The sequence below is a fragment of the Podarcis melisellensis genome (assembly GCF_964234715.1).
Source record: "Podarcis melisellensis genome assembly, chromosome: 6".
In the NCBI taxonomy this organism is placed as follows: domain Eukaryota; kingdom Metazoa; phylum Chordata; class Lepidosauria; order Squamata; family Lacertidae; genus Podarcis; species Podarcis melisellensis.
Window position 1 is genome coordinate 64,205,118 of NC_138538.1, and position 13,992 is coordinate 64,219,109.

At 43.4% G+C, this 13,992-nt stretch overlaps 1 protein-coding gene across 1 annotated transcript in view; it reads left to right on the forward strand.

Annotated features, from left to right (window-relative positions):
- LOC309371715 (serine/threonine-protein kinase TNNI3K) overlaps nucleotides 1–13,992 on the forward strand; it is a 136,218-nt gene that overhangs the window by 121,142 nt on the left and 1,084 nt on the right. Inside the window, exons 24-25 of the mRNA XM_081914640.1 lie at nucleotides 1,300–1,469; nucleotides 11,295–11,374. Of these exons, the coding sequence (XP_081770766.1) occupies nucleotides 1,300–1,469; nucleotides 11,295–11,374 (250 nt within the window). The remainder of the gene's footprint in view (nucleotides 1–1,299; nucleotides 1,470–11,294; nucleotides 11,375–13,992) is intronic.

Consider the following 13,992-nt stretch of genomic DNA (forward strand, 5'->3'; position numbering starts at 1 on the left):
CTAAGTTTTCACATGTCCAAGGCTGTACCCTGCAGTTTAAAAACAAATTCTGGGGCTTCTTCCTGCCAATCCTTTCCTTGCTTTGAGTCCTGTGGCTTCATCCCTCAGAAAAGGTAAATTTCACAGTGTTGAAGGGAGAAAATACCAGATCAAGTATTTTCTAAAGCAATCAGCTGAGTCAGTGGAACTTAACTTCAGTCTATGGCTAAAAAAATATCCCAGTCCTTTTGGCTTTCAACCGAGAGGATAGCTGATGAAATAGACAACATGCTTGATCTTGGCAACTAGGGCTGCACATGTGGGGAAAGTTCCCCATTTCCTTTCCCCTCCTATCAAAGTATATCACCACTCTTGAGACAAAGGGTCAGAGCAGTGACTCCCATCATCTATTTCATTTTTCAAGCTCCAACTACAGCATGATACATTGTGTGTAGGTGGAAGTGCCTCTAAGAAAGTGTGTGTGTACATGTGTGTTTTGTTTTGTTGACAGCCTGAAGCAGTGTATCACAAGTAACTGTGCTGTCTCAGAGGAGACCTAACTAGCTCCTGTGATACATAGTCAGCAGTTTATATGAGATTAAATCTGGGGTGTGAGCCCATGTAAGCTTCAGAAAGAAGAGCAATACTTAGCTGGCTAAAACACATCGCGTCCATCATCAGAGCAACAGAGTGGTGAAGTTTGAAGGAGCAAGTGCTGTCATAAAGGGAGGCTAACATTTTAGGATCTTTGTTGGCCACATGAAATAAGATGTGAAGATACTCTCTGGGCTTGTTCAAACCAGAACAAATTGTTGATTTGCACCTGCCTGTTTCCTCATTAATGTAAGAAAACCTTCTAGAAGTTGTTGAACTAAAACTCCTGCCATCCCTGAACATTGCCTATGCTAGCTGGGGCTGATGGGAGTTGGAATAACTCCTTAGGGTCCAAGGAGCAACGTTTGCCACATGGCACAACTGTGGTGGGTCCGGGAAGGCTGCCATCTTCCAGTGGGGTTGGAGGATAGTTGAAGGGTCTCTCTTTGGCCAACCCTTGGAACAGCATATACATGCAAGAGTACATGTTCAGTCCCCTGAACAGAAAACATAACAGAATGCTTTGTACAGGTGACAATGTTTAGCATCCTCTTGGCAACAATTTCTGAAACCTAACATGTTGAGAGCAGTAGAAATAGCTGGGGACTGGAGCAAAGTTACTTGTGAGATATTGCATATGGTGAGTTCTGCTGCTTTCAGCTTTTCTGGCAAGATTTCACAGTTCTCATAAGTGGGTATTGACAGTGTTCTCTCTGTTAATTCCAGCTGATGTCACCAGCCTCTAGCAACAGCAGTGGTTCTCTTTCTCCTTCCTCTTCCTCGGATTGCCTGGTTGCTCGAGGATGCCCTGGGCGCAGCCATGTTGCTGCTTTACGGAGCCGTTTTGAGCTGGAATATGCCTTGAATGCAAGAACTTATGCTGTCTGGTCACAAAGGTAAGAATGCAAATGGAAGGAAGGAAGGAAGGAAGGAAGGAAGGAAGGAAGGAAGGAAGGAAGGAAGGAAGGAAGGAAGGAAGGATCCTTCCTTGGCCCATGGGGTTCTAAGAGTTGCCTGGTACTTAAATAATCGGCTGTTTGGACAACTACTAGCACCTAGTAGAAATGTCACCTGAAAGCAACACAGAAACAAAAGTAGTCTCTTTATTTCTTGGAGGGGACAAAACACAATCTGCGTGCTTCAGCATCTTAAGTGTCACTCTGGCAACACAATCTACAACAGCACTAGAAAAATGTGTAGTTGATTATTTCCCGAACTTAGTTCTAAAAGTCCTGGTAAAATGGTTTGTAAGGTTTTCAGAAGTATAACGGATCTTTGGGGTTGCTCCAAAGGGTTGGACCCGAAAAACAGCTTAGTGAAGAATGAGCATGTTCAGTAGGCACCAAATGCTGGATAAGTATTAGAGGGAAGGAAAAAGAAAACCAGGGGAAATGGAATGGAGTGGCAGGAAACCCAAATAGCAGTACTCCATACAAATAGCAATACTCCTCACTCCTTTGGTTAAATGTTCCACTTGCACCCTTCCAATGCTCACCAGTTAAAAGAAAGATCAACAAGAGTGAGCTGGAAACAAGCAGGTTATGGAAATGTTAGAAGGATCTTATACCACATTCCTCCTTTGTACTGCAGCATATAATAGATTTGCATGAAAAGAATGAGCGAGTGACACATTTAGGTTACACTATAGATACCCAAGAGGGCGAGAAAAGTAGTTATCACAGCAGCCTCCCTGCTACTGTAATTTAATGTTCATCTCAGTGCGCCACCCAAGCTCATTAGCTTGCTGAAATGGGTTCCTGTATAACCCAAAGGGTTACAGAACAGTTTCCCCCCTCAAATTCCGTGCAATACAAATTAACTAACTCCAGTCCTATAAATAGAACATTAAAAGAGTTGCCCACAGGCAAAATGTAAAGTAAAATGAAGATGGTTTCTGCAGATTCAGTGTTTTTTTCAATTATACAACACACTGGGATGATTAATGACCTAGCTTTCTAATGACAATAGTTTCTTGAGGCTTTAATTTTTTAAAACATACAAATTGAGAGAGGGATTCTGCGCTATGTGCTAACATCCATTGCAGTGCATTTTTTCCACACCCTCCACCCCCGTTTTAGCTACCCAAAGTAGCAAGGTACACACACATCTACTTTTGCCTTCTCACCCACACACAAAGTTAAGGAGGCATGAAATTACCTGCTCAATGCTCGCCTTGTAAATGCAGTCCTTTCTGTTCATAACGCTACAGTGTTCCAAAGAATGCTGTGGGAACTTAAGCTGGGGATGAAAGCTTGGCTCAGAATCTAGAGAGAGAGCAGCTTTTGGTGTGTGCAAGACCTTTCGGCATGCACATAATGGCAGCTAGTGACCATTGGAAAGGCAGAGAGGCCAGGAGCCAATGACAGGTAGAGCCAATGTATTTCAAGATTTGCACACCCAGGTTTTTCAACCTCCAACAATTCTTCATGCAGTCATAGGCTGCTTTTGGTCTAAATGTCCCCTCTTCACACTAGTCCCCTTTGTAAGGAAACTCAGAATGACTGGGCCTAACAAGTTGTAGCATTCCCTCCCCAGAGAGGCGTGCCTGGCATCTTCATTATGCAGTTTTTGCTGTAGGCAGAAGAAACACCTCTGACACATGAGATATACAGGCAATTCCCCATTTGCACAGGTTGTGTGTGTGTTCTGAGTCATTGTGCGCGTCAGCAGTCAAATGTCAGCCCATTCCACCCCTTCCAGGACCGAAAACTATGTGTGTGTCGGAAGTCGTGTGTCAATCAGGCATGTTCAGAATGGTCCCACCCTATTCTTGCGACTGTCAATTGTTTTAAACTGTATTTTAATACTGTATTAAAAAAAATTGTAATCTATCTTAGGACCTTATGCTGAAAGGTGGGTAATAATTTAAACAGCAACAACAATAATTAGGAGAAGCAGTTGCTCATGGAGCAACAGGATAATTCACTGAGCTGATTTGGTTTTGCTCAAGCAGGAAATTTCAGAACCGAGCTTTTATATCCTCTTGCTGATGACTAAAATGGGAAGGAATTGGGGGGGGGGCATGTTTGGAGACCTAAACAGGGGTTAAACAAGGCTTCATTTCACCTGAGTCAGAAACCCAGTTTGGCACCTCCTCCACATGCATTTGTCTCTGCCTAAAACATTTTGTCTTTTTTAACATATCTAGAAGAATGAAATTTGCATCATAAGAACACAGGATCAGCCCTGCTGGATCAGGCCCATCTAGTCCAGCACCCAGTTCTCATTGTTGCTCACCAGATGCCCCTGGGGACAAGCAGAACCTGAGCATCATAGAAGCAACTAGTATCCTAGGCCGAATGCCTCTGGCAGTGGAGGGAGAACACAGCCATTCTGGCTAGTAGCTACTGATAGCCTTTTCCTCCATGAATTTGCCTCCTCCTCTCTTAAAGCCATCCAAACTGGGGGCCATCATCCCTACCTCTTGTGAGAGCGAATTCCATAGTTTAGCTTCACACTGTGTGAATAAGTGCTTTCCTTTGTCCTGAATCTTGTAGCCTTTTTCTGCTTCATTACATGGCCTGGCCCTAATATTATGAGTGAGGGAGGGCAAACTTTTCTCTCTCTACTTTCTCCACACCTTCCATGGTTGTATACACCTCTTATTCACCTTTTCTCTAAGCTAAAAAGTTGTAATCTCTTAGGGGATCTGCACTCTGCATCCAAGGGTGGAAAGACAGGCTTTCCGCAGGCTGTCTGCCCTTTGCTGACAGTGGCCAGTCATAGTATGCAGTCATGCTAAATGTTTAACTTCCTGTCACTTGGATAACTGATTGAGTTGCCCTTTTGGTTTCATGGTTTTATGTGAGAGCAGGGATAGATTAATGAGCTCCACCACAGAAAAATATTTGAGAAGTAAGTGAAGCTGATGACACGTTACTTTACAGTTTAGCGGAATTCAACAAATCTGATTCTATTATCCTGTCAAGTTCCGCAAAAGAGACCTTGAAAGCATAAAAAAGAAGAAAAGAGAGAGAATCTTTAATCGAACCCAGAAGCTATGAATGCAGCTATGGAGTTCAGCTGTGTTAGCTGGTGACAGACCTTTGTTTTCTTCCCCATCTTGTGAAGTAAATAATATCCCCAAAGACTAATTAAGTTTCTGCAAAGTCCTGTCTTAGTAACACAGCTCCTTTCTGCTCTTTGAGAAAAGAGTGTCAGTGTCCTGGAATCATGGCTAATGATTTTTTTTTAAAAAAAATACATATATATTTTCAAAAGACTCTTCAAGGTTTATGCAAGCAAATTCACTGAAGGCAGACCAAGTGGAGGGATGGGGGGATCTGTTTTCAAAAGCACAGAACTCAAGTCAGGTTATTATTTTTTCCCTAGGACATTTAAAAACCAACAGCCACTTTTTAACCCAACTGAGTATCAGCTTTGTTCTGATAGATGTAGCCTTGCATGAATGCCTTGAAGTTTTTGGGCACAGTCACGGATCTCTTGTGTATCTGAACACTGAACTCAACCAACTCTTTGTGTAATTGGGAAGAGAAAAGTAACTTGAGATAGTATCACTTAATATCACATACACACACACACACAAACACAATTCAAAGGTTACATTCCCCCACCCTCCATGGCTGCCACCACTGACCCAGCTCTGGAATGGTAAGTGAGAGAGCTCCAAATTCAACTACTGTCTGTGGTGGCATGACCTTAACCTTATTGTTACTCCATGAATCAGGGGGTGGGGAACCTGTGGTCCGCTGGGTGTTCCTGGACCACACAAATCCCATCATCCTTGAACACTGGCCATGCTTAGTGGGGCTGCTGGGAGCAACATCTAGAGAACCACAGGTTCCCTATCCCTGCCATGAATGAATGAGTGGGCCTCCTTACCTTAAGGCACAGCCTTTCCATATAACCCCCTAACCAGTTAGATCAGTACTAGGGGACCCTGCTCTTTGTTTCTTCCACCACCACCTGAGGTGAGCACTTGAGATGCCTAGAGGCAGGTGAGTAGTTGAGCTTCCAGGATTGTGGAATGCTTTCCTGAGGGAAGGCTTGCATCACCTCCATTAGTGGTCCACCATTCAATATCCCACACTATCCCTCAAGGTCCCATGGGTTTTGAGGAGCAGATGTTCAGTGGGTGCAGGGAGCTGCGGAGGGAAGGGTGAGGCTGGAGAAACTCCATTCTGCAAACATGCATGGTAGTGTTTGGCCCCTCTGGCTTGCCATACCAGGATTTGTCTGTGTTAGCTCTTGGGCACAGTGAGTTGCTTAGTCTGCTGTGAGCAGCGTGGGCTTGCAGCGTGGCTTTTCCCTCCATAACCTTTCATATTTAAGTTGTGTTTGCTACATGTATCCTCCGTGTGGCCTTCTGTTCCACTCACAGAGTTAAAATTAGGATCCAAGTAATGGATTGTATAGTAATTGCTTTCAGAGGAGCTTGCAAGCAAGGATTATGACCTAAGTCACTGCTGAAACTCGGCATAGTGGTTAATCAAAGGCACCCAATTGCTAGAAAGGTCTGAAAAGGGCCTGTTCTACATCTTTCCCTCAAAAATAAGTGCATGAAACCTTTTCCCAGGGCCATGGTTCCATGACTTGCTTTCTCTACAGTTTTTATAGCCTTGCCGTGTTCCTTCTTACACAACTTTTTAACCTGGCAAAAGGATCTCGAGCTCATAATTCTTTGATTAGCTCTCAGCTATCATGCTGCACATGCGCTGGAACATCAGCCTCTTTCACAGAGTATCCATGTTGCACAGCCTGTCTGATAAAACCTTTGCAGTCTGCTGTTATGCTCCTAAGTGCTCAGCAAGACTTTTTTTTTCTGGGTAGCCCAGTTTCCTCTTAATTTTAATTATTGCAAAAGTACCAAGCATTGTTGATCTAAAAAAAGAACAACCCTGCCATCTTTCAGACCTTAAGCAAATGTGAGGGGGACGGGGGGGGGGGGCGGAATCGAGAAGGCCACAGCAGAGAAGTTGTCCCAGATTTGCACTGATGCTCTCTTTGAAATTGCACGGCACATACACCTCTCCGCTGGCAGCCTCATGCAATAATACAGCAGGCTCGCTAATCATCTTGCTGCTGGTTTTTTTTTTCCAAGCCTTGGAGCCATGGCCAGTGGCTCAGTGCTAATGAGAGGAATCTGGGTATGATCTTTGCATCCTCCACAGGTGTGTCTCTGAGACAGAGCGCAACAGGCACACAGGTGAAGGGAGCTGCACTCCCCCCCCCCAGCCCAACACACAGATTATCCTATGGCTTTACAAGGACAGGAGATGGGAGGGATGTTTCTGAGCACAAGATTGAGAGAGAGAGAGAGACTTAAAAATGCTGCATGAAGCTCTTTAATGAACCATGAGAAGCCAATAACCACTGAAAGGCAGTGGGGCTCGAGAGCACCAAGAAGCTTGTCTAGCAGCGGGGAGACTAGTCTGCAGCCGCTCAGCTTTAGGGGCTGCCGCCTGCACTTTCAACAAGCCAGACTCCAAATGAGGCAGCTGTTCCAAGCAGGTATAAATAAAAGATGTGGTGTTCCTATGGGAACCTTTGGCATATTGGATTACCTATTCCCCAGCTAGAGTTTCCTTTCAGTTAAGTTTCTGTGCGAAAATCCTACACTTCAGGGTGTGCTTTTAAGAGACGGATTGTGGAGTCAGTTTATTTCTGACTGTATATTCGTGGCCCTGATAATCTTTCTGCCCTTGGAAGTACCCATTTGGTTATAGGGCCCAGAGCTGCAAAGCTGACCATTCCCTAGGCCTCCTAAGCAAGCTGTGTAAAGTCAGGAAGGCAATATTTATCCCACACCGAAAGATGAAAATAAAAGTGAATTGCTGCCACAGGGAATCTGGAATGCCTGCCACCTGGTTCTCACCTTTAATAAGGAGGGAAACCTCAAAAATCAGCTATCTACATGGTTATACCTCTTTGTCCATGTATCTCAGTACTGCCTACTCGGACTTGCAGCAGCTCTCCAGAATCTCTGGCAAATGCATTCCACATCACAGGTACCTAATCTTCCCAGAAGTGGGCTTCCTACATGTGGTTTCTTGGTCACACTACAGGAAGACAAAGTGATGGCATACAGGAAGCAGTACATCTATAAACACACATGTTCATATTCCTTAAATCTTCATGATAACTGCCAGAATGTCTTCCTGGCAAGCCACTCATTTCAGGATTCCCATTGCGTGTTTACTGGGTTGGATCCAGACATTGCTTTCCAGGGCTAGAATGGACGCATCCACAGGAGGCTTCTGATCCAGTGGTGGGTGGAGATCTCGCCAATAGCGGAGGAAGTGATTTTTGAGGATTCCCCCTCAGCTCTCTGGAACAGTGTGAGAGGGGGCGGGGGAAGCATTAAAAGTTGCTTCTACACTTCCACTAGCAGGAAAGTCCTGAGTGGAGCTCTTAATACAGGATGCTCCCACCAGTGGTAGCCAAGCCTGAGCCCAACCATTTTTAAGGCAACTTGGGTGGGGAAATGTGTCAGCTGTGGGTGAAACCACAGAGCCTAGGACTTGCCAATCAGAAGATTGGTGGTTTGAATCCCAGCGACGAGGTGAGCTCCCGTTGCTCAGTCCCTGCTTCTGCCAACCTAGCAGTTCAAAAGCACGTCAAAGTGCAAGTAGATAAATAGGTACTGCTCCGGTGGGAAGGTAAACGGCGTTTCCGTGCGCTGCTCTGGTTCACCAGAAGCGGCTTAGTCATGCTGGCCACATGACCCAGAAGCTGTACGCTGGCTCCCTCGGCCAGTAAAGCGAGATGAGCACCGCAACCCCAGAGTCGGTCACAACTGGACCTAATGGTCAGGGGTCCCTTTACCTTTACCTATATTTTACACACACAAACACACACACAAAGTAAGTGAGGTAGAAGCACCAAGCAGCTGCTGATGTTTCTTCTTTCCCCCATATCTCACTGGCTCTTGGCAACACTGTGAATAAGTTAGCAGAATCCCAAACTAATCAGGTCAGTCTGGAGTTCTCAAACATCCATATTAAGATTACAAGAGAAGCCGGCATGGCTTGATGCTCTGAGTTCTGAGCACATACCAGTTTCCCACCTTCTGATGTAGCAGAATTTGTTGAACAAATTATTTGCATGCATTTCCTTGGATGGCACTCCTGTAGGAAAAAATCCAGTATATTTGCCCTAACAAAAATGAAGATCTTTTTTTAAAAAAAGTATCACATACATGTTTGTCTTCTACGCGTTATGATTGAATGTGTGAATGCTTCTTTCTGTCCTTTTACCTGGCATTTGCCCGCTTTTGCCTGCCTTGATATAATAGATGCATCTGGAAGCTGTACACCTTAGTCATTTTCTCCATTCTTCCCAGTTTATCAGCAATCTAAGCTGGCAGTTCAAACAGTGTTGCTAAATGGTGCCCCTGCAAAGCAATAGCCTGACCCAGAAATCATGAAGTGTTTGTGTGTATAGAGTTTGAGGCAATGTCTTATATCTGACAGCCACGTTGACTAATATTAATGCTGGGTTGATGGTGAGCTCTGCGTTTGACCTTGGCCCCCATTAGATTTTGTTGCTTGAGCACAGTTTAGGAACCATACATTAGTTTTCATTTAGGTAAATGTGGAGCTGGATTAGTGACAGAGACACTCCACATAGCATGAATGAATAAATGGATTGAATTAGGCTAATAAATGAAGAAGCCATTTCAATTCAGCAGGGACCCTGCAGCTCTAACAATGTGGATTTCCTCTTCCACTAGCCACAGAGTAGAGTTGCAGGTTATACATTACATGGATAGGGAGCAACTTGTCTCTCACATTGCATTGTATGGGCATTTGGTTTCAGGGTTATAAATAGGACTGGGATTAAAGCAGAATGCCTTCTCTGAACAATTATAGTATTAAGAATCATGCATTGCAGTGTGATGAATGTTCCATCTGTGCAAACATATCAGCTTGCCGGATGAAAGAATCCCCTCTCCCTGCATGCTGTTCTAGGGCTCTCCCAACCCTCCCCCCATAACCAAATGAGGGGGGGCATGTGGTGAGGAGAAGAGAAGGTTCCATTGCGCAAGTGGAAACCCTTGCACAGGGTTTTCCCTGGCAGTGTTCAATAGGCAAATCCCACCCATGCTATACAGGAAGCCCACAATTTATGCACATCTAACATGTGCACATTCAGCTTTACCACTTGGGGGGTTGGAATTAGAAAGATGCGGTGGAAAGCAGCTAGTGTCCAGGAAAAAAGACTTTGGCAATCCCACCCACCATTGCACCCAATGTGTTTTGGCTTTAGGCATGATCCCAGTAACGTAACCCCCATGTAAGTTGAGGGCTTACTATATTTCGGAACACTCTGCTTTGAAATAGCGATCCATTTGTTGGTGAATGTTGCTAGCTAGTTAAATGGCTTTTGTGGCCAGAATTTAAAGAAGAGTGTCTTTGAGCTTCTCCTGCTCAAAACCACAGTCTGCCACGCAGTGTGGCAAGTAGATTTTTGCTGTTTTAAACAGGTTTCAATCCATCTATTCATCAATCAATCAATCCTACTGAGTGCACACAAAACATCAGACTTGCCCGAACTGGCTCCTTGGATCCAATTAATAACCCCTACTTTAATTCTCAGCATTGTCACCGCTCTCCAGATAGCTAGGTGGACAGACAGACAGACAGTATTGCAAACTGTAATTCGAGTATAATATTCTAACCAAGGTAAATATAGAGATGGGTGAAAGTGTTGAGACATTTATGAAGGCAACATGGTCAGTTTTCCATAGCAACTGCTTTGATGAAACTTGGAGGGGAGTATTATGAAGGAGGAAATGTCATTGTATTGGGGCAATGATACCACGTAAAGGGGGGGGAAAGGCACATTTTAGCAAGACTATATAGGTGCTATTAGAGTCTGCTAAAATGAGAGGAAAAGGGGAAAATATCAACACTGCAAATCCATACAGGCTCCACAGTTACAGGTATATTTACTGGCAGCAAGTCCTATGTGTACTTCCAGGAAGGTACATTTAGGAACAAAGCTTCAATTTTTTCACTGGGGAAAGGGGGGAAAAACTGCCAAACCAATATATAAATTTCTTACCTGCCATCAGTTAGAAATTGCCCTTATCAAAATCACCAAGGAAGGTACATTGCTGGGAATAATCCTTTCAGCTTGTCCTTTCAGCCACAACTTGACAACAAATTCTTTGAAGCTCTTGTTTTTTGAAAGAACCTCAGATAACTGCATACCTTACCATGAACAAGTAGAGACATATTGTTATGAATCCTCTGGATATTAATGTGCAGTTTGAGGCGTTATTTCACACTCTCTGGGCGTACTCAGTATCTGCTAGCCCATCATTTGAGAACAGCTGGTACAGGCAGTCTTTATCTGATTGCTTCCAAGGATAAAGGAACATATTTTCAGTGAGCAACATTTGGATTTGCGTCTGAAGGGTGATGTTCTCTTTCACAAAGGAATTAGCATGCACGAACCTGATAGTACTGGGGTAGATACATTATTTATGGTATATTAGAATTGTCACCTAGAATTGTTCTTCAGGTCGAAAGCATTGTAGAACAAAACTCAAAACTCTGAGAAGAAGTTGTTCTGGAAATGTATTCCTTCTCCATCCATGTTATTTTTCTTCCTGTGCAATTGCTTCTTCTAAAAAGCCGGTTGTGTTTTCCACTGGTGTTTTTTTTAAAAGGATGTTGTTTCTGTAGAAAAGCTCTAATATTACAAAGATAACATATTCAGTCATCTATAATGAAGACATCCTGTTGATTTTACAGCACTGGACAGCACCCTTCTCAAGGTCTTTCTCTGGAAGAAATGAGGAGAAATTTCCAGTACCCGCCTATTGACCGAAATGGTAAGAGGTCCCTCAGATGTAACAAAGATAAGTTCTATTTATGGGCTAATCCATTTTCTTTGGGATGAAACTGGCACACACACACAAATTGGAAGTACACTGAAAATAGCAAACCGTCAGCTTCGGTAATAAGATCTGGAAATGTTTCTATTACAGATTGTAGAAACGAGGCATGTGACAAGGTTCCCCAAGACTCGGGGAAAGCTTTAACCACACCTTAGACCCTCCAGGGAGATTGTTGTGATTCCTGCCACCACTGGAGAGCCATTTTGCACTGAAGAAGTCTTAACTGTGCCTCTAAACTGTGAAATGTGAACACAATGAGCATGTCTACAAACATAGGTGTCATTTAGGTACACTTGTGGGAAGCTCTGATTGGTTGCAATTCTTTGTCAAGTGTTCACTGTAAGACCGGTTTGAGAGAGCCTTTGGCAAAGTGTCCTTGGCAGGCCCCCTTCTCATTTGGGTGTCCCCTTCATGGTTCAGCGGCAAACTTGCCTTGTAGCCCACAGAGTATCAGGTTTTTCCTCTTAACTAAGGAGTGGAAGCCTCCCACGATCTGTCATTTTATTTTTCCTATGATACCTGGGCATAGCAAAGCATTGTGGGGCAAGCAGAATAATGGTCAGAACAAAAATGTGATTCTTTTAAAAAATAAATAAATAAATCCATTTATCACGAGTCTTCAACACTAGTTTTCATTCCTTTGTGCTGTTGTGCTCTTTTGTTATACCCTAGTGCTAAATGTTGCAGCCTTTTAGGGCAGGTGCCAAATTATAGTACTACTGTCCTGATGTTAGAATTGAGTCCCGCTTCCCTCCACAAACTTTTAAAAGTATACTTTATTTCTCCTAACCTTTTGGCCTTTGTACATAATATCTCCATATAATATGGGGGACCACTAGGGGCGCATCAGAAGATGGCTGACAATAACATCTCTCCGACCCACACGAGGTAAATTGGAGGCTGTGATGGGAGTAAATAGCCTCCCTACCCCCCCCCCCAGGATTGTGGTGAGGGACTGCCCTTGCCTGCTGTGCCCTATACCACCCCCGAATTTGTGGGGATGGGGGCACTAGGTACAATGCCCTCCTGTGGGATTTCGGCGTTCCTGGACGCCGTCTCTGATCCACGCCACTAGCTGCAAGAACTTCAAAAGAAACAATTTGGATGAAGTGAATGCACATATTTCAAGGAAGAAGGGGGAGTAAAGACTGCTAACAGAAGAGATCTCTGATAAAACAAGACGAGTCGGAGGAACAAGTATAAATCATGAGAAGATACGCCAAGACTCCGTATGGCAAAGGGACTGATGGGGGAGGGGAAAAAACTTTCCTTTCTTTCCCTTATGTGATTAAACAAGAATCCCTCCCCCTCACAAGTCAGAAATGTCATTTTAAGGACTTAAGCTGTGGATTTAAGGCTGTGTGGAGATAAACTTTCGAACCAAAGCATGTTTTAAGAAGAGTGTGGAATGTATAAGGGCTTTGGAATGATGCAGTTAAAAATTCCGTCGCCATATTGGGAAGTTCTGTCGGAGGACTTAAGTCTGAGAGGAGAAATAGAGAAATAGAGGTGTTTTTATATTGTGGGCGAAACTCCTCAGTGGGACTTAAGAACGACAGTTCTGTAATTAATGATGGAAAGAGCGCTGTTATCTATGAAGGCGATGGTATATGGAAACCATCTCAATTTGAGGATTGGAAGAACAGAAAAATTCACACAGGATTATTATTGGTTTTTATCGGCTTAAGGAGACTATCAGAAGAGATCATAAAGAAAAAAGAGAAAATATATGAACAAGATGTGATGTGGAAACAGCAAGATAAGACTGGATAGAATTATGAACTTTGTTTGGACTGATTTGGACATTAACGCAGTGGCAAGTCGATGATCAGAATCCCCCTTCGGATCTTGAAATATGGGTTCCCTCAACAAAATTTAAAATTCGGCTTTGTAATTCGGAATTTATGTGATGTGATTTGATTTGATTTGATTGGCCGGTTAATAAAAATTATTTAAATATATAGATATATCTGCATATAATATTACCCTGATGTTTAGAAAGACAGGCTGCAACACTGTACACTCTTTCCAGGGGGCGGGGTGGATAGTCCCGTTAAACTCAAATGGGTTTACTTCTAAGCAGGTATGCATAGGATTGCACTGTTAATGACTAGGCAAGGATGACAAATATTATAGCAGAAGAATAATAGTAGCAATCACATTTGACCAGTGGCCCAGATGGTAAAGGAATAATAATAGTCCTTAATAGACAACCTGGTACTTGCAATAGCAGCTATTGTCATGATAATTGCCCAGGATTAAGGGCATAATTATTTCTGGCAGGCTGTTTATTGTTGACTGTTGGATCTCCCATTCAAGGTCAAAATAGGTATATTTAAAAATCAAATAGAAATGTGACAGTGTATTTAAATACCTTGGTTCCCATTTTGTGTCGGCCACCAGTTTAAATGGCTATTGTGACTACACTGCATTTGAATGGCCTGCGTATCTGTATTTCATATTTTGCCTCCTAGCATTTTCCTTCAGAGAATGGCATTAAACTTGGGCATTTCAGGTAGCAAAGAGATTTGCCCGAAACACATTTTCCTGGG